The sequence below is a fragment of the Ochotona princeps genome, chromosome 11, assembly GCF_030435755.1.
Source record: "Ochotona princeps isolate mOchPri1 chromosome 11, mOchPri1.hap1, whole genome shotgun sequence".
In the NCBI taxonomy this organism is placed as follows: Eukaryota; Metazoa; Chordata; class Mammalia; order Lagomorpha; family Ochotonidae; genus Ochotona; species Ochotona princeps.
The window spans coordinates 42,786,825-42,813,253 of NC_080842.1; the positions used below are offsets into that span (position 1 = coordinate 42,786,825).

At 47.1% G+C, this 26,429-nt stretch overlaps 1 protein-coding gene across 3 annotated transcripts in view; it reads left to right on the forward strand.

The window, feature by feature from the left end:
• Window positions 1-1,575: 1,575 nt before the first annotated feature.
• Window positions 1,576-26,429, forward strand: part of FDFT1 (farnesyl-diphosphate farnesyltransferase 1) — a 55,964-nt gene continuing 31,110 nt past the window's right edge. For 2 of the 3 annotated variants that reach the window (XM_058670098.1, XM_058670097.1), the window contains exons 1-6: window positions 11,794-12,246; window positions 14,191-14,374; window positions 20,682-20,810; window positions 21,358-21,549; window positions 22,210-22,386; window positions 25,282-25,434. In XM_058670098.1, the coding sequence (XP_058526081.1) occupies window positions 11,882-12,246; window positions 14,191-14,374; window positions 20,682-20,810; window positions 21,358-21,549; window positions 22,210-22,386; window positions 25,282-25,434 (1,200 nt within the window). In that variant the 5' untranslated portion in view covers window positions 11,794-11,881. Of the gene's footprint in view, window positions 1,732-11,793; window positions 12,247-14,190; window positions 14,375-20,681; window positions 20,811-21,357; window positions 21,550-22,209; window positions 22,387-25,281; window positions 25,435-26,429 lie in introns of those variants that run through there. The other variant, XM_058670099.1, reaches the window with a different exon arrangement.

The following is a 26,429-nucleotide window of genomic DNA, read 5'->3' on the forward strand; positions in this document are numbered from 1 at the left end:
TGAGCTGGAGAGGCGACTGTACCACCTGAGCCCAGGGAATAACTAAGGCAGGAAGTGGCCCTGGCTCCCCACACATACAGGTTGGGCTTGGAGGCACAGTCATAGCAAACCAGGTGGGATTGCCAACTGAGTGGGCTTAAAGGAAAAGCAAAGACAGTTTTTACTTAAGTGTAGAGTAGACTTAGAAATTAGAAATTAGGAACACAGCTTTAGCTCAAAGAAGCATTCTGCTAAGAGAAGGGTTTTATAGTGTGGACAAGCAGTCCTTGCGTGAACTTAATCCAAATCTAGGTCTCGCATATGCGTGGCATGAACTCAAATACTTGAGCCATCACCGTTGCTTCCCAGGATCCACATAGCAGGAAACAGGAATGAGGAATTTGATGTAGGCATCCCAATCCATGTGTCCAAACACCCATCATGAGAGTTAATTTTTTAAAGGATGGAGACTGTATAAGAATTTGTGTATGATTAGTTGGGGGGAGAAAACCAAGAAGGGCATTTACAGTGACATTGTGGTAGCGGGACGCAGATACTAAACATTGGTAAGTAAATTATGTGTTATATTAGAATATGATCAATCCCGTGTGCGTGTGATTACGTTGGGAGGATAGGCGGGCTGAAGGTGGGGTGAGAGTGCAGCTGTCAAATAGGGCCAACCACCGAGTGACCCCAATGGGAATTAAGAGGTGAGGGCTTTAAACCAACCACCTAGAAGGAAAACACTGAGAAAACTGAACAACAGCCAGACACAAAAGCCCGGTACGCAGAAAGACGGACGTCTGGGAGGTAATGGCCTTGGAGACCCCAGAGGTCACTAGAACTCTTACTCCAAGGGAAGCAGAGAGACAGCGGCGGGGGAGGGGGTAGAAAGGGGCTGACTGGGATGTTAAGGCTCACTGCAAGCTGTGCTCTGATAGGCCGCAGGGGGCTTTGGGGCCGTGACAGCTAAATGCACTTTCTAATCTCTGTGACTGAGCTCTCTCTGCAACAAACACTCCAGGAGGGGGGCTGAGGCTGAGGGCGCTCGGCGAGCCGTGAGGTCCCAACATAGCAGAGGGCGGCCCCGGGCCTGGACGCCGTGAGAGGCGGGTCAGTTCCTCAGGCGGCAGCTTGGGCTACCCGGCGGCTTTTGCCAACTCGGTGACGGACCCCGAGGCGCTAACCCAGCCATCAGCTGCAAACAAAACCAAACACGCGGGCGGCCCCAGCGGTAAGCGCCCCGCGGTGCTCGCTACCCCTTTGGGTGCTGACGAGCAAAGCAAAACAAAAGCCCGCCCACCGGCAGCACCAATCCTGTTAGCCGGACTCTTTTCGCCCTCCAATGAGCTGCCAGGGTGTGGTCGTCACGCCAGGCTCTTCTCGCCTGTGGTTGGCCGGTGTCTTCCTGGTGCGAGTCGCCCTGACCAATCAACATCCGTCAGCTCACTCCGCGAGCCCGGAGTTCAGCGGCGCCAGCGCCCGAGGTCGGTTGAGGTGGGCGGGGAAGTAGGCGGGACACCATCGCCCTGGACCCGCCCCCTCCCCGCCCACACGCCGAACCGCCTCGGCCCGGCTGTTCCCCGAGCGCGGCGGGTGCGAGCGGGAGATTGCCGGAGAGGTGATCACGGAGTACGGACCCTGGCTGCCGTGATGGAGTTCTTGAAGTGCTTGAGTCACCCGGAGGAGTTCTACAACCTGCTGCGCTTCCGGCTGGGGGGCAGACAGAAGGTGATACCCAAGATGGACCAGGTGGGCCGAGCATCCTAGCATCTCCGCCCGGCGGGAGGCTGCGCGCGGCGGCGGCTTCCGCGGCCCGAGGCCTCAGGCGCCTCCATTCCCACGGGGAGAGAGCCGTCCTGCGGCGGGGTTCGGTGGACTGTGTCCTGCTGACCTGTGGCCTCGAGGTCCCGAGGTGCTCCGTGGGGTTTTCAGGGAACTCTGCGTCACGCGGTGTGGGCGCAGGGTTCCAGAATAGAGAGGATCCAGACAGGTTAAGTGGGAGAGCGAGCTTGTAGTCATTTTTGGATATGTGTGACCATGATGAACTGTGCCTGTGTTACGTGAATACCCCTTCTGGAATGAAATCTAAACGTTTTCCATCATGCCACCTCTTGCATCAGGCTGCTGCTCCTCGGCCGCTTCTTGTTTGACACACCTGCGTCTTTGAGCTCTTGTGCTGAGGACTGGCAGAGGTATCGGTTGCTTGGAGGCCAGAACCGGATTTTATTGATGGCTCATCTGCCTCCTGTTCATTTTCTTTATTGAATGAATAACTTCAGAGGTTTTTATTTCAACAGTTATTCTTACCTGATGCACACATACAGTCCCATCAGTAGTTTTATATCCCCACCAGAAATATCACCAGTACTACACTTAGTTTCAGTGGACCTCTAGTTGGGTTTTTGTTTGTTTGTTTATTTGTTTTTAGTAAAAACACTTTAATTTTATGTCAGAGAAGTAATTTTCCCCTTTTGTCTTGTAACTAAGAATGCTTCTTATCTTTTAGGGTGAATGCTGCTGGCTGGTCAGCACTTTTGGGCACCTGTCCGCAGGTCTGGCATTTTTGGGGTGCAACGTGACAGAAAGACACCCTTGCCCAGCTATCTCACCCAGCTGCCAGGGCAATGAAATGTTATGAAACTGTAGAACACTTTGAGAAGACAACACACCCCTTAGCTGGGTTGTCTTCTGCCCCTCTGTTGGGTTGCCTTGGCTTATCTGTGCATTGGTTTTATAGTCCCAAAATCTTTTCAGATTTGAGATCTTCTGATTCTGAGGTTTAAGCTATTTGCAGATAGGAATCTTTTTTGGATGTGATCTGTCTACCGTGCCTGATCACAGTAACCTGTCAACACACATCAAGGTGAATTAATGCGCAAAGGATGGGCGCCCCGCCTCAAGGAGCTATTTTTTTTTTTAAAGAAAGTAAACAGGATAGGAAAAGATAGTAAATGTATAGGATATTTACAAAAGGAGCAATTCACTGTTGGCTAGCTAGCATAGGAATATAATTTGTTGATGGCAAGAAACCTCAAAGAAATACAGATTAAAATTGTTCTTGTATCTTGTTGAATAAGTATTTGTTTAGCTAGAGATTCTTATTGGGATTTTTTACTTAGGGTATGCTGGAGATTATTTGCACATATAGGTTGGGAATATCTCACCTGAAGACCAGAGTTCCAGAATGCTAAAAACTTTTTGAGCACCAAGTTGAAGCCAGGAGTGGAAAATTCCACATCTGGTCTTGCGTGACAGGTCATAGTAAAAAATACAGATGCACTAAAGACACTGGATAAAATTATCTTCAGACTCTGTGTATCAGGTTTATGCAGCAAATGAATTTTCTGTTTAGCTTGTGGCTGATTTCAGGATGACCCTCCTGCTTAGGGACACATTCTGAATCTGAGGTTCAAGCACTTCTGTTTCCAAGCACCTCAGATAAGGGATCAACTATACTTGTTATTGTACATTTAGTTTTTTTTTTTAAAAAGATGTATTTATTTTATTGGAAAGGCAAATGTACAGAGAGGAGGAAAGACAGAGAGGAACATCTTACATCTGATGATTTACTCCCCAAGTGGCCGCAACGGCCGGTGTTGCGCCAATCCGAAGCCAGGAGCCAGGAACTTCTTTCTGGGTCTCCCACATGGGTGCAGGATCCCAAGGCTTTGGGCCGTCCTCAACTGCTTTCCCAGTGCAGGGAGCTGGATGGGAAGTGGAGCTGCCGGGATTAGAACCAGCGCCCATATGGGATCCCGGCGCGTTCAAGGCTAGGACTTTAACCATTATGCTATCGCACTGGGCCCATATATTTGGTTTTGAAAGTTTTTTTTTTCTTTGTTCATTTTATTTGAAAGGCAAGAACCAGAGATTGTTCATCCTTTAGTTTGTTCCCCAAGTGCCCACAACATTTGAGGCTGGGCCAGATGGAAGCCAAGAGGCTGGGACCCAAGTGCTTGACCCAGCCAGGCCACATGCCTTCCCACATTTGTACATCCTGTGGGGAGGAGAGCTGTGTTCTCTGTTGCCATATTCTTCCAAGGGATCTATGACCTGAACCCAACAATATAGGGTGTATAATTTGCTGAATACCTCTACTGATATTTCACTGCCTCTGGAGGCGGCCAACAAAGTTTCTGGGTGGTTCTGGCATTTGGAAGTGTTACCTTAGGGTAAATCGCACTTTTACACTTTGTTCCCCTTCCAAACCAGAGAATCTAATCCCTGTTTTGTAATCTAGCACTTTTAAGTATTTTAAGGGAACTCTCATGTTCTCACTTAAGAATCGTGATGTGCAAATCCAGTGCTGTAGGTTCTTCCTCTCGATGTCGTATGTCTCTCTTCCCCAGTGGTTTACTGACCTGCTTAGAGTTGTACAATACTTTAGGTGTGGTCTGGCCACTTCAGAACTTTACATTCTTTTCTTTTGGATGTTGTTCATTTTATTTGATATAGTTTAAGATTGCTTTAATTTGCAGCTGGTGTTGTGGCATAGCTGGTAGAGTCGCTGTGTGTGATGCCAGCATCCCATATGGGGTACTGGTTTGAGCCCTGGTTATTCCGCTTCCTGTCCAGCTCACTCTTCATGAGCCTGGGAAAGGCAGCAGAAGATAACCCAAGTGCTTAGGAAGCCCTGCTACCCTCCTGGGAGCCCCATCTCAGCCACTTGGGTGGCCGTCTGGAGAGTCAGCCAGCAGATGGAAGATCTCTCTTCTGTCTTGCTTCCATCTCCCTTTGAAACTCTGACTTTAAATGGATGAGTACTTATTAAAAAAAAAAAAAAAAAAGAAAAAAAGATTTATTTTATTTATTTAAAAGAGAGGTGGAGAGATATCTTCCATCTTCTGATTCACTCCCCAGATGGCTGCAACAGCTGGGGCTGGACCAGACCAAAGCCAGAAGCTGGGAGTTTTCTTTGAGTTTCCTAAAGTGAGTGCAGGAGCCCAAATACTTGGGCTGTTCTTCACTGCTTTCCCAGGTACATAAGAGGGAACTGGCTTGAAAGTGGAGCGGCAGGGACATGATCCAGTGCTCGTAAGGGATGCCAGAGTCACAGACAGCTTTACCGTACTACACCACAACTCCAACTCCTGGATGCATAACTCTTCAGAAAAAAAAAAGTTCCTTTAATTTAATTTCTTTAAAGATTTATTTATTTTTATTGCAAAGTCAGATATACAGAGAGGAGGAGAGACAGAGGAAGACTCTCAGTCCGATAATTCATTCCCCAAGTGAGTGCAACAGCCAGTGCTGTGCCGATCCAAAGCCAGGAGCCAGGAACCTCCTCCAGGTCTCCCATGCAGGTGCAGGGTCCCAAGGCCTTGGGCTGTCCTTGGCTGCGCTCCCAGGCCACAAGCAGGGAGCTGGATGGGAAGTGGAGCCGTGGGGACCAGAACCGGCGCTCATATGGGATCTCGGTGCGTTCAAGACGAGGACTTCAGCTACTAGGCCACCACACCGGGCCCTAATTTAATTTTAATTTAAAAATACATTTGTGATTATAATATATCTCAAATGAATAGGGAAATTCTGAAAATAATGATATAAACATTTTGTGGCCATCTGTGAGATAAAATATACTTTTTGCCATATTTGCTTCGTCTTTTTTCTACAGCTAACTCCCTTTTTCCCCCAGTCTCCCATAACGGTCTCCCACTGAAAGACCTTTTATTTCTTTATTCTTTTTTTTAAAGTTTATTTATTTGAAAGGCAGAATGAGAGAAAGAGAGATAAGGAGAGAAAGAGATCTTTCATCTGCTGGTTCGCCTCTCCAAATGGTTGCAGCAGCTAGCTCACCACATCTCCACATGGATGGCAGGACCACCACTCAGCTGCCTTCCTAGGCCCATTAACACAAAGCTGGACTAGAAGAGGAGTAGGCAGAACTTGAACTGGCCTTCTGAAGTCAGGTAACAGTGTCCTCAGGGTCGCAAGCAATGGCTTAATCCCCACAACACCCGCTCCTGGAAGGCTTGCTCAAAATTTATTTATTTTTGTTGGTAAAGGCAGATTTACAGAGGAAAGGGGAGAGAGAGAGAGAGAGAGATCGTCCATCTGATGAGGTGATCTGAAGCCAGGAGCCGGGAGCTTCTTTCTGGTTCTTCCACAGGGTACAGGGTCCCCAGAACATAGGCCATCCTCCACTGCTTTCCCAGGCCATAAGCATGTAATATTTAAACCTCCAATGACCTTATGAGGAAGTTGGAGTTGTTTTACCTAATTTATACATGAGGAAGCAGGTACAGAGTTTAATTGCCGAACACCCAGTAGCTTTCAGTGGCAGAGCAGCCAGGGTATAACTCTGTATTCCAACTACAGCGCTCACTCCCTTCACCTCACCTGTTCAGAGTTCAGACAGGAATTGTGTAAGGGAAGCAGTCTGGCAGGAAGTGAAAAAGGTGACTAGAAAGTTCCATTAATGTGTAGGGCTTCCAGAAGTGGTGTCTACTAAGTGAGACTCAAAAACAGTGTTTTTGGAACCCTAATTTGGCAGGTTATATTGACAGTTAAAGTAGCCAAATTGTGATTTTATTATGCATAGATTCTTCACTTGATCTTAGCCAAAAGGCCGAGAAGCAATATGCATAGATTCTTAAAGAATTGTTCACCAGGCATTACGCTAAGCTCTTGAGGTCTGTTGCACCATTTAGCTGGTGTTGAGTGACACACCACCCCACAACTTAGTAGTTCTGGAGTTGCACAACAGTGTAGGTGAATGTAGTTAATACTATTGAACTGCCTACTTTAAAACCGGCTAAAGGACAGGCCTTTGGTCTAGTGGTTAAGGCACCTGAATCATACACTAGAGTGCATCATATATCTAGTTCCTGATTCTGACTTCCTTGCTGTGCACAACAGGCAGCAGCAATCTCTCGGGTAGTTTTGTCCTTGACACGCATGTAGAAGACCTGGATTGAGTTCTTGGCTCCTGGCTCTGGCCTGGCCCTGGCGTAGCTGGGTCCTTGTCACTGCTGTTGGGGAGTGAACCAGAAGATGGGAGCTCTGTCTGTCTCTCTGTCTGTCTCTCTGCCTCCAATTTAAAGAAATGTGTAAATAAATTTAAGGTGGACATTTTTAATAAACATTTTTGAAAGACACAGCAACAGAGAGGGAAAGCCAGATCTTCCATTTGCTGGTTCACTCCCCAAATGGCCCTATAACCAGGTCTAGGTCAGGATTAAGCCAGGAGCCAGGAACTTGTTCTCAGTCTTCCACATGGGTGGTGGGGACCCAAATACTTGTACCAGGTACGTTAGCTGAGAACTGAAGAAGAAGCAGAACAGCCAGGATTTGAGCCCTCCACACTGATGATATTGGACACTGGCATTGTAAATAGCAACTTAATGTGCTGTGCCACAGTGTTCATCCCTAGGATGATAAATTTTATGTTTTTTTTTTTAAAGATTTATTTTTTTTGGAAAGTCAGATATACAGAGAGGAGGAGAGACAGAGAGGAAGATCCTCCATCCATTGATTAAACCCCTCAAGTGGCCACAAGGCTGCAGCTGAGCCAATCCAAAGCCAGGAGCCTGGAGCCCCCTTGGTCTTCCATGCGGACACTGGTCCCAAGGCTTTGGGCCAACCTCAACTGCTTTCCCAGGCCAGAGCAGGGAGTTGGATAAGAAGCGGGGGCCACTGGAATTAGAACCAGTGCCCATATGGGATCCTGGCATGTGCAAGGCAAGGACTTTAGCCACTAGGCTACCGTGCTGGGCCCTATGTTTTTTAAATATATGCATATATGTAGTACAACAATTTTTTAAAAAGGTTTATTTTATTTTTATTAGAAAGTCAGATAGACAGAGAGGAGGAGAGACAGAGAGAAAGATGTTCTGTCCAATGATTCACTCCCCAAGTGAGCCGCAACGGCCAGTGCTATGCCAATCCGAAGCCAGGATCCAGGAACTTCTTCCAGGTCTCCCATGCAGGTGCAGGGTCCCAAGGCTTTGAGCTATCCTTGACTGCTTTCCCAGGCCACAAGCAGGGAGCTGGATGGGAAGTGGAGCTGCCGGGATTAGAACCGGTGCCCATATGGGATCCCAGTGCGTTCAAGGCGAGGACTTTAGCCACTAGGCCACGCTGCCGGGTCCACAACAATATATTTTTAAAGATTTTTTTGAAAGGTAGAATTAGAGAGATCCTCCACCCTCTTTTTTGCGCAGCAGTGAATCAGATATAGTTCCACAATTTTTTAAAAAGTTATTTTTTATTTAACACGCTTTTGTTTTTCCAATATGAAATTCAGGCTGTGTTCTCCAGTCATGATATTTCCTGCATAAATCACTTGAACTTTGTGCTACGAATCCAGTTTGGAGCTCCTGAAGGGAGACCAAATCTCAAAGACCAAAATGGAGCCACAAGCTTAGAGTGGGGAACCTCCTTACAGAATTTGTCGTACGAAGCCTAGACCAACAAAACCACGTGATTGAACTTGTTTCCAGCTCTATCTTTGGACCATTTCTTTTTAGCCTCACCTCCTGGTTTGATCATGGGGTCTTTATGTTTCTCGGCCGACTTTACAGCGTCTTTCTCCACGTCCTTGGGCAGCGTGTGAAGTTTGCAGAGCTCTGGGGACTACTACTGCAGCCTTGCAAGATGTCGGACAAAAAGCTATTTGGTTGTTTTTCATTTGATTTCACAGGCAGAATAATAGAGATCTTGGCATTTACTTTAAGTTTATGCCCTAAAGTCCCCAATAAACGATGCCTGGGCCAAGCCGTCATCAGGAGCCAGGAATTCTCATCTAGGTTTCCCACATTGGTTGCAGGAATCCCACTACTTAGACCATCCTCTTCTGCCTCCTGAGATGCGCTGTAGCAGGGAGCTGGTTTGTAAGCAGAGGCAGGACTGGATCACAGGCAATCTGATTTGGAATGTGGGTGTCCCATGTGCCCTCCAATTTTACTATAATTTTTGGAAAACCAAGCTTGTGACTTAGTTCCAAGAATTCAACCATGAGTGAACCTTGTCGTGGCAGTAGAAAGGGGGCAGGGAGTGTCCTGGTATGGACCAGCTGGAGATGGTACCCCACATTGGCGAGGGCTCTGCAGGGTTTGTGTTGCCTGTTTGGTAAAAACACAAAAAATCCTTAACACTTCTGTGCTATGTCTGGCCACGAATGTCTCAGCAAGATTGTGGGCCTATGATAACCTCCCTTAAAGGCTTTTAGTAAGGATTACAAGCTACATATAGGCTGCCTAACTAACGGTAACTCCTCTTTTTGCTGTACAAGTTTGTAGGACTTTGTGGGTTCCCAACCCCCCCTGACAGAACCTGCTTTTTCTCAGGAAGGAAGGCTGTGGCACTCTTTTAGCTTGAGCTGGACCCCAGATCTGGGAGTTCGACCTTGTCCAGGAAGTCCCCCCTCTGCCGGCTTCTTTCTGTACTGTGCCCTTTGGCTGTTCTCTCACTTGGCAGTGCTGGGGAGAGCACTGTCTGCCAGAGATCCCTAGGAAACTGCCTGAGTTCGGCTTTAGGGCTAGGCTGGCAGTGCCCCCTGGAGCCGACCAGTAGTGGGAAACGTTGATGGTGAGCCCCACATTCTCAGCTTCCTGTATGGCGTTCATTCTTTGTAGTTTGAGGGACTGAAACAGATGACCCAAAGGCAGTTCTTGAACATGTCCCCTGGGCTGGAGCTGTAGGGAAGAGGGAGAGTTTTGAGACTGTAGCTGTTCAGATCTACTGAGACTATACATTTGCATTTATTCATATTAGCTCCAAAAGCACTAGTTGCAGCTGCGGATAGAAAGTTCTGGCAGAGCAGTGAGGAGCTCCCTGGAGCTGGAGCTCAGGCAGGTTCTGTGAAGGTTCTGCAACTCCAGAAAGAACATCTGCTCTTGTACCATAAAATCGTGTCTGTCCCCCGTTTGTGGTGCACTTTTCTTTTCTTTTTTAATACTATTTTGAAAGTCAGAGTAACAGAGAGAGGAGGAGGTAGAAAGACAGAGAGAGAGAGAGAGAGAGAGAGAAAAGAGAAGAGAATATCTGTCTGCTGGGAGTTTGTAAGACTGGGCCAGGTGGAAGCCAGGAGCTTCCTCTGTCTTCCACATGGGGGATGGAACCCAGCACTTGGGCCATCTTCTGCTGCTTTCCCTTGTGTATTAGCAGGGAGCTGTACCAGAAGTGGAGTAGCCTTGACTGGTACTGGCCCCATATGGGATGCTAGGGATGCAGGTGACTTGGCTGTGCCACAGTGCCAACCCCTGGTGAATTGTTCTCAAATATGCTGAGTGCATTCATTTAATCATCAAGCCTTCAAATAATAGTTTTTGCTAATAATTGTTGGAAATGGCAATAAAATGAAACTATCCACACTGTATGATTCTTTTTAAAAGAAAAAAGCCTTATTCTTTTGGAGAAGATACTATTCATCAGTGAGGAAATTTGCAGCGGAGGAGTGGAGATCAGTACAGTGGCTGAGCTGGCTAATCCTGCATTTGCAAGCACCAGCATCCCACTGTTCCACTTCCTATGCCGCTCCCTGCTTATGGCCTGGGAAAGCAGTGGAGGATGGCTCAGGTCCTTGGGTCCCTGCATCCAGTGGGAGACCCAGTGGAAGCTCCTGGCTCCCTGCTTCAGATCAGCCCAGCCCCATCATTGTGGCCATTTGGGGAGTGAATCAGGAGATGGGAGATCTTTCTGCTTGTCTGTCCTCTCTGTAAATCTGCCTTTCAAATAAAAAAAGAAAGAAAATTTTGAAAATGTACATGAGAAAAAACAACATAGTGTGCTGTGATCCCCTTAGGACCCGCTTAATATTCCAGTGTGACTTCATGTGATTTCCTACTGGTAAATAAGCCTTGTATGTCTTTTTAATCACTCATCTGTTATGTATTTCCAGTGTCTCCCAAGTCTCTTAAAAACAGGTTGGGCCTGGGAACCCAGGGCAAGATGACCCAAGTCGTCTGATGCCACTCGTGTGGGAGACCCAGATGGAACTCATTGACTGAGCCCAGGCTGTTGTGGCCATTTGGAGAATGAACCAGCAAAATCTCTCTTTCTGTCTTATCTCTTTCCCCTTCTCTGCTTTCAAACTTTTTTTTAAGAAGGTGGAGGAGACTTATGGGGAACTCTTGGTACTTTGTACTCAAAACTGCTTTTCAAAGGAAAAGCCTATGTAACAGGCTACACACAGAGAAGTGGCAATTCGTTGAAAATAAGGCTTTCCTCTCTCACCCCCCAGAAACACACTGTTTGTTTTCTTTAGGGAAGAGCAAAGTTCAGGAAAAGGCTCACTGCATTTCACTAATTTCAAAGGAAAAGGCAAGAAGAAATCCTACAAGAGGGAGCCAGCTTCCAAAAGACTCTAGAGGCTTCGCAGGTGTAAGAAAAATGACAGCTAGACAGTAATGAAGTAGTAAAAGCAGAGTTGTATTTTGGGGGGAAAAAAGATTGCAACAGGTAGAGAAAAGTTGTGTGGAGAACTGCGCATAGTTCCAAATATGTACAAAGAAAAAGGGAGGTCACAGTGGCGCCCTGGGTGGATAGGAGGCCAGGACGGAAAAGGGGCGGCTCCGAACCAAGGTGCAGGTAGAGTTGGGAATTCAGCGGAACCCGTCTGAAGTTCGGTCCTGGAGAGACTGTTCGAGAGGAAGCCCAAGCTGCGCCCAGATGGCCTGGGTTCCTTCTGCAGCTACCGGGGTGGGCGGGGCCTGGGGCGGGGAGGCCTCCACGTGTGGGGCGGGCGAGCGCTGGCCCAACTCGGCTGTGATGGGAGGGGACTGAGTGGGCGTGGCCTGGGGCGGGGCGGGGCGGCCTCCACGTGTGGGGCGGGCGGGAGTTGGCCCGACTCAGCCTACGCAGTTTTGTGTATTCGGAGATCCCGTTGCGCCCCTCATTGGGAGCTTCCCAGCTCTGCTGGGCTCTATGGAGGAAAAACTCCGCTGGGCCCTCCATTCCCATGGCCTCAGCCGCTTGCAGCACCAAGACCATGGCCCTGTTCAAGCGCACCTTGGTGCTGAGCCCCGCTGCAGCACCCAGGGGCCCCAGCACTGGTGCCCCACCGAGGGGCTGCCCCTTGCCTCCTGCCGCCTGGCCCTCCAAGGACTGGCTGCGGGGAGAGGGCATTGGCGGCAGGCTGTGGAGCCCAGCAACAGCTGGCCGCCTGCCCCAGTCCCACTCCTGCTGCTCCACGCCACCCAGCGCTGTGTGTGTTCTCTGCCCGCAGGACTCGCTCAGCAGCAGCATGAAAACTTGTTACAAGTATCTAAATCAGACCAGTCGCAGTTTCGCAGCTGTCATTGAGGCGCTGGATGGGGAAATGCGGTGAGTGACAGATGGGCGGTGAGGCCTCAGTCTTGGGGGAGGAAAGATTTTCCAGGGACCGTTGAGTCATTGGAAACTACTTTCGGAGCGCTTGCTTACGACTTGGCCAGAACGTGGCCTCGCCTGCGTGCAGGAACTGTTCGGGGCTGGAGATGTCTGTGTGTTTACTTTAGAATGCCCTTCCAGGCACCTAGCCATCTACTAGTGTCCCTGTAGGCCCAACGCTTTCAGGGAGAAGGGATGGGGGATGGGGATGTTTATTCACTTTTTTTAGTCCTGGCTGCTGAACCTACCTCCTAGTAGGTCATGTATTTCCTTTGCTTCCCTTACTCTGCCTTGCGTTTCTGGCATTGCAGGTTAATTCCTCTGAAGCTGCTTTTGTGCGGAGTATGTATAGCAGTCTACACCAGCTGCCTTTATGGCGATCTCTTGTATAATGAGTTGTGTTTTTCTTTGTTTTTTTGGTGTGCAAGTCAAATTTCTATTTGCTCACTTCTTGCAGTTGAAGTAGTCTTTAATGCCATCTTTGTCCTGAGGGAATTTTGCCGGAATCCTTCACCACCTGCAGCCGGCCACTTTATGGGGTTGCCTTTCGATCAGTTTTACAGAGGACTATCCATTGCCCAGGTTTCTTGTCATCAACCTTTATAGGGAGGATCTGGTGGTCAGCACTCTGGGCCTGTGCCAGCTTGGCATCCATGGACCCATCATGATTACATGCAGGTGCCCAAAGGTGGGTTTGGCACCTGGCTAAGGCCTTGGCAGCTTCCTGACTGCACATGCTAGGCCATTGTGGATGAGGCCAGTCTTTGATACCTCTTGTAAAGCAGCAGTAATGTCCATGGCCCCTGGCAGCAGCAGTGCCTTCCTTGGCCATGGTGGTGGGTTATGGGTGAAGCTGAGTCTTGAACGCAGCCAGGCCTCCACCTCCATGTGATGTGAGCAGCAGGCAAAGAGGCAGCTTTCTTTTTGGTCTGCAGAGTATTAGTTTGGTCTCAGCATTGGGTCCATGCAGTTGTTCTACATCAGTTAAATTAACTCATGCCGGAAGTTAATAACTCAGCTGGTAGTTTTATTTAAAATAAACTGCAGAGATCTGTTACAACTAAGAAAAGAAAGCTAGTGTAAGATTCATTTAGTGTGAGAGGCCTTGGGTATCCTTTCACAGTTCTATAGTGTTGAAGTAACGGTAGGTTTAGAAATTGACCTGCAGGACCCAGCGTGATAACCTAGTGGCTAAAGTCCTCGCCTTGTACATGCTAGATCCCATGTGTATACTGGTTCTAATCCTGGTGGCCCCGCTTCCCGTCCAGTCGAGGACAGCCCAAAGCCTTGGGATCCTGTACTCATGTGGGAGACCTGGAAGAGGCTCCAGGCTCCCGGCTTCGGATCGGCACTCCAACCATTGTGCCCACTTGGGGAGTGAATCAGCAGACAGAAGATTTTTCTCTTTGTCTCTCCTCCTCTCTGTATATCTGCCTTTCCAATAAAATTAAAGCTTAAAAAAAAAGGAAAAGAAAAGAAATTGGCCTGCATATGGGGCCAGTGTTGTTGCATGGTGGGTTGAGCCACTGTATGCAACTCTAGCATCCTATATGGGTACTGGTCCATGTCCCTGTTGCTCCAGTCCCAGTCCAACTCCCTCCTAATGACCTGAGAAAATGAGTGGAAAATGGCCCAAGTGTTTGAGCTCTCACATGGGAGACCTAGATGAAGCTCCATTCTTGGTGCTGGCCCAGCACTGGCTGTTGGCAACTGTCTAGGGAGTGAACCCATAAAGGGAGATCTGTGTTGCCCTCTCTTTGTAACTCTTTAAAAAAAAAAAAAATCTTGGCAGGGTAGGAGGGTAAAAGTAAAAGAAAATGGCCTGCACAAATTAGATGTTATTTTGAGCTATGTGTCTTTGGATGTTCTATTGTGTTAATGGTTCCTCCTTTCTCACAGCCATGCAGTATGCATATTTTATCTGGTTCTCCGGGCTCTAGACACCCTGGAAGATGACATGACCATCAGCGTGGAAAAGAAGATTCCACTGTTGCACAACTTTCACTCTTTCCTTTATGAACCAGAGTGGCGATATATGGAGAGCAAGGAGAAGGACCGACAAGTGTTGGAGGACTTCCCAACGGTAGTGGCATTCATTCCATGGCTCTTCTGCCCACATTTGTGTTTGTCCTGGGTTCTATAGTTGTCAGCCTGCATGCCATGGAGAACAGTAAAGTCAGCAGTGTGTGAAAGCAGCACACAGGGATGGGCAAGGACCTGGGCAGCCAAGAACCTGGAGCTGACTGCCCGGGTTGCTATCCTGGTGATTGGCTTTACAGTTTCTGTAAGCCTCTGTTCTTTTCATCTATAATATAGGGAGTGTGGTGGTACCTACTATATAGCATTGTTGTGAGGATTAAAGGAGTTGATAGAGGAAAGTTCTTGGAACAGAACCAGCTGCTGTTTGATGGCCAGTGTGTTGCATTGAAATCCAGTGTGTCTTCCTGTGGTAAAATGCATCCCAATGGCAGTGTTGTGGAAGATGGACTTTGAGGATAGCTCCCACACTCACCATGTGATATGACTGAGTTCTAGAACATGCTGGGCCTTGTGGCATGAGATTGCTGCTCAGGAGGGTTAGGAACATGGGCGGGGGGGGGCGGAGCTTGTTTCCCAGCTGGACATAGGGTTGAGAAGCAGGAGGGTGCTCAGCTGTGTGACCCTGGGAGTAGTGCCTCACTGTCTTTTTGTAAAGGTAGAAGTGTGCGGATCAGATAATTCCATACCTGTCATATACTTAGAGTAGTGATCACACTTGGTGCATACTCATTGTTCTCTGAATATTAACTATGTTGTCCATCTTGGTGGATAAAAGTTGTAATTAGAACCTTGAGCTATAGTGTTCCTCACATTTGTAGTGTGTGACTGTGTCCCGCTTTCCTAGGATTTTCATGTCTTAGCACATAAATAATGGATTCTTCCTTTTTGTATCAGTAAAAGTTGGATATATCAAAGTTCCTTAATAGCCTAAAGAAGTCCATGTTGTATACATTTGCCCGACTTGGGGAGCAGGACAGTGCTTGTGTGGGAGGAAGCTGCGTGTGCAGCGGAGAGTCCACTTACTACAAAAGGACATTTCAGAAGGCTTTCAGACCAAGGGCTACTTCTGATGGCTGAAGTCGCATGTCTAGTGTCAGGGTCCAAAATATAATACGGAATGATCCCAATAATAAAGAGTCTGTGAAGATTGAGACATTAGAGCTGCAATCTAGGACAGGTGCTGGTGATTTAGCTGTCACGGGACTCCTGCTGACCAGGGCAGGGCCCTGACTGGACATCTGTGACTGTTGACAGATGAGCCTTTGGACCCTTTAAGGCGGGTTTAGTGCTGCAGATTGGGCACACACCACTCATACTATGTTTTTACTTAAAAATAAACTGGTGTCTGCCAAAGGCAAAAATAGCCTTTCCAGACTCCTTTTGCATTGATTAGATTCTGTACATATAATTTATGGTCATGGGATCAATGCTTTAGGTAATACAAAAAACAAGGCTGGGATGGGCATTTGGTATAGCAGTTAAGGCCTGGCTTGGGGCACTCGTACCCATCATATGGGCATCCAGTACCAAAGTGCCAGAGGAGTCCCAGCTGCTCTTCCAACCCTGTCTTCCTGCTAATGTGTACCCCAGGAGGCAGCGGGTGATAAATCAAGTATGTGGGCCCCTGCTACCTGTGTAGGAGAGACCCATGTTGAGTTTCTAGTTCCTGGCTTAGTCTAGGCCAACTTTTGTTGGAGTAGACGAGTGGATGGAAGATTTCTCTTTATTTCTCTCCCTGCCTTTCACATGTTTGTAGAAAATAAACAAAGTGATAGATTTTTAAAAATTGACTTGAACAATTTTGGGTAGTAAAGCTGATACATTTCCAGGCACTATTTCAACATATTTGTCAAACTTAAGACCCTCTGTATTTATAGCATCCCAGTGAATATGAAATGCATCTCTTCCGTTTTGGGTAGTGGGAATAGAAAGCAGAGCTACAACTCCTTGAAAGCAGAGGCTTATCACTACAGACAGAATAAAGGAAGCAGAAAGCTCAGGACAGGTACTGTGGTTGTGCTGGTGGTTGTTAGCTTTTTATAACCTTGGAATGTCAAGCTGTATGAAGCTACGTTTTGTGCACATGTATGATTTTAAGCTTCTTAAGTCTGAGTTCCTTTCAGTCTGATTCAGCAGGAGATAGGAATAGATAGAAATTGTCTTGTTAGGAAATGACCTGTGCATGCGCTGGTGAGTGGTTCAGTTAGTTGCCTGGTGTTAGGCTACTGTTAGGTTTTGACAAGGTCTTAGGATAGAACAAGTAGCTTAAAGGATTGGGAGTTTGGCCTCATTTGCGTAGTTCTGCTCTTAGACTTACTTAATTTTTTTTTAATATTCCCAGGATCCAGGAACTCAATCCAGGTCTCCCACAGATGATAAGAACCCAAGTACTTGAGCCATCATCCACTGGCTCCCAGCTCATCAGTAGGGAGCTGGAATGAAAGCACAAAGTACCCAGGATTCAAACCTGTACCCCAAAATAGGAGGCTAGCATCCTACACACTAGCTTAAGACTATCACAATGCTTGCCCTAAGGGGCTCCTCAGTCTGCCTGACTCTGGGCCTCCTTGCCTCAAAGGTGCAAGGAGTGCCTGGAGCCTTGGGAATGAATTTGGCCATATCTTATGCCCTTCCTCTTCTCAACCACTGTTATGGATGTCTGGAATCCCTGGTCTCTGTCATTCCCTGAGGCTGTGTCCAGGGTCTGACTCTGCTTCCTTAAGATCATGTCTTCTATAATGGAACATGCCACCAGAAACTGTGCCCTGAGGCCTGAGTGATGACCAGGGACTGTGTTTGGGAGGATTATGGATGAAGCTGTTCCTACTGGCTGGAGTATCCTTACAGACAAGTGTGAAGTCCTACCCAGGGCCATACACAGAACGGGGGTGGGATGGGAAGGGAGCTGGGGATCCACAGTCTCTGCTCTGCTGCATCTTGGAGCAAAACTGTTAGGGACCAAGCATTTTAGATTCAAACCTGAGCCATCCAGGCTGTCAGGGCAGGAGGAGAGAACATACTTAACAAGTTCAGTGCATTATTTCAGACGTTTTAGCTACGTTTGGTATATGGGTCGCCATTGCCCTTGTGTCCCAGGTCCACAGAATTCAGGACCAAGCCTAGATAACATAATCTAACCAAGTAACTTGACCTCTGTACAGCCCGTTTATGTCTTGAGATTAAACCTGGTGCTTTAATACTTAGATATCATTTTTTGATACTATTTCAAGTCATGCTTCCTAGAATTCTTGTGTAATATAGATCCAGTTAAAGGGTCGTTGTCCCTTGGTCTCTGGAGAAAATCACTGGATATGCAAGTCCCTTGTACAAAGTGGTACAATATTTGCGGTCTTCCCCGTGCTTCAGTCCTGCCTAGACTTCTGATATCTCATGTAGTGTATACCCTATGATCATTACTGTACTGTGTAATCCTAGGGGGAATGACACAAAGTCTGCATGTTCGGTATCAACACATTTTGTTTAGGAATGTTTTCAGTGTGCAGTTGATAGAATCCAAAGATGTAGAGCCCATGCATATGGAAACCCACATAGCATCTTACCGCAAGTCTTAGTGCAGGGAGTAATATAGTGTTTGACTTTTTAAAATTATTTTTATGTCATTTTGAGAGAGAGCACTTGTCCATTGATTCACTTCCTAAATGTCCACAATAGCTGAGGCTGGGCTGGCCTGGAGCTGGGAGCAGGAATGTCATCCAGGTCTCCCGGATGAGTGGCAGGGACCTCATTGCTTGGATCACCTGGATTAAATCCAGGCACTCTGATGTGGTACACAGGCCTATTTTCTTTTTTTAAACATTTGTTTATTTTTATTGGGAAAGCAGATTTATTGAGAGAAGGAGAGAAAAAGATCTTCTGTCCACTGGTTCACTCCCTAAATGGCCACAATGGCCAGAGCTGAGCCAATCCAAAGCCAGGAACCAGGAGCTTCTCCCTGGTCTCTAACATGGGTGCAGGATCCCAAGGCTTTGGGCCATGCTCTACTGCTTTTCCAGGCCACAAGCAGGGAGTTGGATGGGAACTGGAGCAGCCAGGACACAAACTGGCACCCATATGGGAATCCCGGTGCTTATATGATGAGGATTTAACTGGTTGAGCCATTGTGCTGTGCCCATACACACAGGCTTCTTAATTGATAGACTGAATTGCTTTTTTTTCTGGCCAGAGCTGAGCCAATCTGAAGCCAGGAATCAGGAATCACCCATGTGGGTGCAGGAGCCCAGCAACTTGGGCTCTCCTCTGATGCCTTCCCAGGTCATTAGGCAGGGAGCTGCTTGGACTCAAACTGGTGCCCATATGGGATGCTAGCCCCCTAGGTGGAGGCTTGGCCTGCTTACAGTACCCACAGGCCTCATATCAGTGTTTTCTATGATTACCTGTGAAGTGGTAGAATCCAGATTCAAATTCAGACTGTTTTGTACTTGATCATTGAAATAAGTAGCTGCCTGTTATAAACTGTTAAAAAAAAATCAAGCAAAAAAAAAAAAAAAAAAAACAACCCACTTCTAAGTATATTAGCATTTGAAAAACAGTGTTCCACCATTTATGATAAGGGGAGTTAGAATTTACAGGGGAATTGGGATTTGGCCTTTGCCCATTCTGCCTGTGGACTGCCATAACATGCTTGCTTTGTGTGCTCATAGTCGCTGGGAAGTGGCCTGAGGACCGAGGCATCCCCTGGGCTAGAGCTCCTGGCTGGAGGGGCTGCTGAGGGGCTGCCCTCTCACAGCAGCACTGGTTGCTGTGCCTGTGGAGCGTGCACAGCTGGGCACAGAGCCTGGAGCTGGCAAAGCCCTCTTCTGCCCTTGAGTTCACTCACTTCTTGGATATTTTTATTTTCATGTTTAGAATTGCACAATTTAAAAAGTTACTGGGGGAGGGGGCGTCATCTCTGTCTCTGCGGACACAAGATGAGTGCAGGAACGTCTCTGGCCCACCTTCCCCTGCTGTACCCACTCTGTCCCTCAGTGTGTTCCTGTGGCTTCCTCACCTTCTAAAGAAACGGGACAAAACAAACAAGCAAAAAATGTTTTGATTTTTAAAAAGGGGCATTGCAAAAGAAGTGAGAAAGTGTTTATTTTTAGCTCCTCCTCCCCACCCTCACTGGCCTTTTCTTCTATAAATAGAACTGGGCTGGCCAAGGATCTGTGTAAAGAAGAGTCCTAGAGAGACTTGGGGTTCACAGAACTCCAGCACGAGGTGCACATGTGTTCTGTCCTCGCTTGGAATCCCCTGTGGGCTGACTTAGAACAGCTGTTCTGGAAGGAGCAGGGCTTGGAAATTGATTTTATCGGTTTTGGGGGATTTAACAATGGATTTAACAAGTGTCATGATTTGTTAATAGTTTATTTTGATAACCTCAACATTTTGAATTTAAACAAGATGTTTCTGCAGTAGCAATGAACTTAAATATCAGTGCTACCGTTCTTTTAAATTTTTTTTTTAAAAACTGGGTTGCATAAAGGGAAGGAGCGACAGATCTTTCTGCTAGTTCACTCCCTAAATGGCCCCAGGAGGCTGGGCCTGAACAAATCCAAAGCCAGGAGCCAACAGCCCCCTTCAGGGTCACCCACGTGGGTACAGGGACCTGAGGCCTTGGGCCATCACCCACTGCTTTTCTCAGGGCATAAGGAGGCAGTTGGATCTGAAGTAGAGCAGCTGGGACACAAGATACTGCCTACATGGGATGTCGGCGCTGCAAGAGAGAGGCTTAGCCTACTGAGCCACCTCGCCAGCCCCCATCACTGTTACTTTCCTACATCAGAGCTTGGGCCACTAGAAGAAAGAATACTACCTCATATTGAGTCAAGGTGCTTAAGGAAATTAAATATAGCCTTATATTGAGAGGATACACTATGGCTTCATGCTATGGATTCAGAAACTGATAACTAGGGTATGGCTGGCCGATCTCACAGCTAGAATAGGACCAATAAGGCTAGAAGTTTGTGTTTCTCTCCCTAATGTCTATTCCCAGTGCCTAGAGCAGGACTTGTCAGATAGAAATGACTTGGTACATGGACACACAAATGAATCTTGGCCATAACAAGGTTTCTGTGAAGCAAGACATTCTTCCTAAAATTCTTACACGTAGGTCCTACTATGTGTAGAAGCAGCTCATTCATTGTGTATCAGAAATATGAATGTACAATGAGAGTTTGAATTTCATTTGAGTCTTGAAGCATTAGCATTTCAGTTTTGTTTTTTTATGAAATGTATAGAGCTTATTATTTGGAATATAGGGAAGTATAATTGGGGCAGGCTGTACAGATTAACCGTTGGGGGGACATCCTGAGGGAGTGGCTCATGTGTTCTGTTTTCTCTCTGCTTTTCAGATCTCCCTAGAATTTAGAAATTTGGCTGAGAAATATCAAACGGTGATTGCTGACATTTGCCGGAGGATGGGAATGGGGATGGCAGAGTTTTTGGAGAAGCACGTGACCTCTGAACAGGAGTGGGATAAGGTCAGTGTCTGTGAACTAGTGTCTGAGCATGGGATGTGGGCTGAAACCCAGTGGTCTTCATCTTGGAGTGAAGAACAAGGAAGAAGTGTGCTAGCTCCAGGTTTTCTAGTTTGACAAGTACCTGTTAAGAATTAAAAATCACATTTACTGAGACCTCAGCTGAGAGATGAAGGGTTTTACTAATGTTATAAAAGTATAGCTCTTAAACTGGATTTTCTGGTTTTGGATCTCTGGCGTCTTGGTTTCCTCCTCTGTGATATCATGGTGATAAGATGTCCTTGATGACTGAAAACGCAGAGTGCTTCCAACAGTGTGAAGGCGTGGTCGGGATACTTTGTTCTGAGTTCTCATTAGATGGCGGTCAATGTTAAGTCTTCTGTGCACAGTCCTTCCATGTGCCGGCACATACTTGTTTACTTGTGTTTTATAATCAAATGAGATCTTGAACATTCTGCTTGGAACCTGCCTTTTCTGTAACTAATTATCTCTGATGTTTCCATTTTGGTTAGCATGACTACTGAAGTACTTTAAAAATGACCTTTTACAGTACTGTCACTATGTCGCTGGACTGGTGGGAATTGGCCTTTCCCGGCTGTTCTCAGCCTCGGAGTTTGAAGACCCCTTAGTTGGTGAAGATGTAGAGCGTGCCAACTCTATGGGCCTGTTTCTGCAAAAAACAAACATAATTCGTGATTATCTGGAAGACCAGCGAGAAGGGAGAGAGTTTTGGCCTCAAGAGGTAACAAGATTCAGAATATTTGGGGGGGAAAAATACTTTTAGACATGCTCTGTAAACTAATCATAAATTGTTTGTAGTTGGAAGTGACAGAATGCAGGTCAAACTGCCTTAGGCAGTGTAGTGTAAAATAGGTGAAGATTTAGTCTGCTTCGGATAGGCTGATGCTGCTGAGATCCAGGGAGGTGAATGTTAGACTATAGACCTGCTTGTTCTCCCCACATGTGCTTGTCCTGCATTCTTACCCGATGGAGCACTCTAATGTTAATCATTTATTATCTTAGGCCTGGTCATCTTGGCAGTGTTTAATGATGTAGCCTGTAGTACTGTTGTAACTAATTTTGTTTATAGATAGGTGTTGTTTTTTTTTTTTAATTTTCAGGAATAAACTCCTCCTCAGTTGAGGTCATTAAAATACTGCTTTGTACATGCTGCAATAACTGTCTCAAAGGACATTCCTATTAACTCACTCCGGCGTTGTGATTGGGCCCTGAATGGTGGTTTTAAATGGCTATGGCATTGAAACCTCCCTGGAGTTGCTAGATGAGTCAATGGCAAAGGGAATTTTTACTGTGTATTACAGTTCCTACTCCCAATGATCCCTTATTATCATTTGTAAATTCACCCCTGCTACACGTGTTGACTCGCTGTTTATCTGTCTAGGTTTGGAGCAGATATGTCAAGAAGCTGGGGGATTTTGCTAAGCCAGAGAATATTGACTTGGCTGTGCAGTGCCTGAATGAACTGATAACCAATGCCCTGCACCACATCCCAGATGTCATTACCTATCTTTCAAGACTCAGAAATCAGAGTGTGTTTAACTTCTGCGCTATCCCACAGGTATGGAAGGGGGCTCCTCTTGGTGCCAAGGCGAAGCAGGAGCTAAAGGGAGCAGGGTGCTGGTGAGGGTGGGTGGGTGCACTCAGTGTTTGGCTCTGCTGTATTTCAGGGGTGTGAGTCCTTTCAAAGATGCCCATTTGCTGTTGCTGCTGGACAGGAAGTGATTCACAAGCCCCCCATTGTCTCCCCGCCATTTTCTTAGCTCTGCCTCCAGGCTAAGTCTACTCTCCCTTCCCCCTCCCCCCAGCTTCCTTTTGGACTTTTCTATCAATTTTTTTTTTAATTGGAAAGTCAGATATACAGAGAGGAAGAGAGACAGAGAGTAAGATCTTCTGTCTGCTGATTCACTCCCCAAGCGACTGCAACTGTCAGTGCTGCGCCAATCCAAAGCCAAGAGCCAGGAGCCTCTTCCAGGTCTCCCACATGGGTGCAGGGTTCCAAGGCTTTGGGCTGTCCCGGGCCACAGGTAGGAAACTGGATGGGAAGTGGGGCCACCGGGACATGAACCCGGGGCCCATATGGCATCCCATTGTGTGCAAGGTGAGGACTTTAGCCTCTAGGCTATCACACAGGGCCCTTCTGTCAGTTTTTCTGAACTCACTAGATCAAGTATGTTGAATTGAGGGCTTCAGTCTATTTTCATTGGGAGTGCTAGGTAAAAGTTGATGAAGTTGTTACTGAGCAGCTTATGACTACTGTCCTTTTTCTAGATTCGGGATTACAAAACTTGAGCTTACAGACCTAACCCCTGATATTCTAGGAGTTGACCCCAGTTGCCTTTAAAGGTTACTTCAATTATTAATCAAATAAGTGAAGAAAGTAGTAGGATTTAACTGATTGGGGAAACTTGGCTGTTCTTGTTCTAAGGACCAGCTTTGAATTGTAGCTGAAACTAAAATCTGTATCCCTGCCTTAGGTCTCCAGCTATTCTAGAAATTACCTTTGAGGAAATCATCTCCCTCTGATCACCCTCCTGTATTCTTTTGTTTTTCATTTGAAAGGCAGAGAGGCAGAAAGATCTTCCATCTACTGGTTTATTCCTGCACATGCCTGCAACAGTTAAGTCTGGGCCAGGCTGAAACCAGGAGCCCAGAACTCAATCCTTGTCTCCCACCTGGTGTTGTTGTGCCGGTTTCTGAAATCCCCAGATAATCATCAAGTCTGAAGCCGGTGCTAAGGCATAAAAGTGGTTTATTCAGATCAGCCCAGGTCTCCCAGCCACCTCCCCCAGCCCAGCATGGCCGGGCGGGGGAGGGGCAGCCGCTGCAGGATCCGCAGGGCTAGCAAACAGCAAGCCCGCAAGCCAGAGAGAGCTCGAGAGAAAAAAAGACCCCGAGAGCCCAAGCTCCCCAGTTTTTATACATTTCAGGCTATTAATTAAACAGTTATGATCTAGCAGGCTTCTATTGGTGGGTTTGAAACTAGCAACTTTCAAAAAGTACAAGTCGATGAGCTATAGGGCGGTGGATCTTATCAAACACCAGGTACCTCCTTCCTGAGGAGTGGTCTGCCTACGTGACCTGCCAGGTGTCCTGCTGGGTGTCAGGCCTAGAATCCACACAGCCCCCAGCCAAGCCATCAAGGCGGGATCACAAAGGGCAGAAAACTTCCAGGCTCTTCAGTGTCAGGAACCCGGCTACTTCAGCTGTCCCCGCGGCCTCCCAGGGTATACGTTAACAAGAAGCTGGATTGGAAGTAGAACTGGAACTCAAACTCAGGACTCTCATGAGAGGTGCAGATGTCCCAAGTGATGTCCCAACTGTTGCATTAAACATCCTCCCCTCCAGTTTTTAATATACAGTGAATGTTCGTTGTAGGAAAAATAGGAAAGCAACAAAAAATAGAAGAACTTTTCCTGATACCATTTTGAAATGCATATTTGTTATCGAATAACTTTATACTGTTACATGGGAAGTGTGTCGTTTGCTCATATTTATTTCTCCCAAATAAAGTGGAACCACTGTGGCTAAATGACAGAATCATTTTGGATTGAAAAAACTACTTGATGGGCTGTTGATGCAGCTTAGCTTGAGCCACTGTCTGCGATGCTGGCACTTGGTGTGTGTACCGGTTTGAGTATCAGCCGCTCCACTTCCGATCCAGCTCCCTGCTAATGCACCTGGGAGAGCAGCAGAAGATGGCCCACGTGCTTGGGTCCCGGCCACCCAGATGCAAGAATCATTAGAGGCTCCAGGCTCCTAGCTTTGGCCTGGCACAACCCTGGCCATTGTTCTCATATGGGGCATGGAGCTGTGGATGGAAGATATTTCTCATTTTTTCTTTCTGTATGTCTTTCTGTCTGTAGGTATATCTGCCTTTCAAATAAAAATGTAAAAAGAAACAATAAATTTTTTTCTAAAAGACTGCTTGATTGTGTTGGCGAAAAAAAAGGGAGTGGGCGATACTTGTGCTGTAGTGTGGCTCGCTAAGCCTCCACCTGTGATGTCAGCAGCCTATATGGCCACCAGTTTGAATCCCAGCACCTCCACTCCCAAACCAGCTCTCTGCTAGTGGCCTAGGAAGGCTACAGAGGAGAGCCCAAGTTCTTGGACCTCTGCACCTGCATGGGAGCCCAAGAAGATGATTCTGGCTGCTGGTTTCAGACCAGCCTAGCTTTAATTATTGTGACCATTTGGGGAACGTACTAATGGATGGAAGAACTCTGTCTCTCCCCATCTCTCTGTAATGGGAGCAGTAGGAAAAGTATTAATCTTAAAATACTGTCTTTACGGATAATTTTTCTTGACTCATTAGCTCTTTGCGTTTTGGATGTTGTTCATTTACAGAAAGTCTCAATCTTTTCCTGAGGACAACTGCTTGTAGCACCATTTCTAGTTTTTTATCATGAAATGAAATGCATTTGGTTTTCTTTCTCATTCTCCTTGTCTTCTGTAGGTAATGGCCATCGCTACTTTGGCTGCCTGTTACAACAATCAGCAGGTTTTCAAGGGGGTCGTGAAGATTCGGAAGGGGCAGGCAGTCACCCTCATGATGGATGCCACCAATATGCCAGCCGTCAAAGCTATAATATGCCAGTATATGGAAGAGGTGGGTTTCACCTGGATGAGTTGTAGTTACTTTTGTGATCTAAGTCATGCCAGTATGTAGTCATGTGATATGTACTAACGGCTTACAGGAATCTGTATCCTTCCTAGGAGACAAATATGTGCACAGGAGCTGGGTTCAGAAGTGCTTGGGGCCCCAGGAAGGGGCCCGGCAGTGGAGCCAGGGCTAGGCCTCAGCTAAGTGGAGTTGTGTGTCTTGAGCTGGGAGGTGGGGTTAGAGCCCCCTGGGCTCCTTGTTTCAGGGTGAGGAGTGTGTGAGGCAGAACTTGGGTGTGCTTGCATGGGGCATGACAGAGTGGACCTCAGGCACTGTCCATGTCCTCATCCCCGACTGTTGTGCCGTAGCTCAGCTGAGAAACTACAACCTGGAATTCCAGTGATTGGGAAGCTTTCTTCTGCAAATGTAATTTCAAATTCCAAACTATGCGACAAAGCAAAATATGCCTATTCAGGTCATGTCTCCGACCGTGAAGGGTTCAAAAATGATCTTCCCGGAGGCCTGAACTCTAATTCTGGGCCCCGAGGTGGTTCTCCGAGAGGACTTTTCCTCCTGCCTTCCTGTGTTGCTCCACTGCAGCTGCTAGGCGGTCAGTGTCTGGAGAGTTTCTGTGTGTCATGAAGAACAGGAACAGGTGCTGTGGCAGCTGTCGAGGTCTGACATGATCCTTAGATATGATCTGGTTGACGTTGGACATGCTACAGAAGTTTATGAAAACAAAACAAAAAAGACCCTGGTCTTCCCGAGGCTGTGCTCCCTCCTGAGTGAGCCCCTCAGCAGTCTGTGTGGCCTGCCAGGCCCCTTGTTAAGCTTTTGTAGGGATATTGTTGGTCACAGGGCTTTCCTCTACACAGAAGCCCACTGCACCACATATTCTCCTTGCATTACCTGCTGCATTTCCTCCCTGCCTTCCACCTGACAAGTTGTAAACCTCAACCTTTCTGCCAGAGGCATCTACCTGTTTGTGGGCTAAGGGAAGA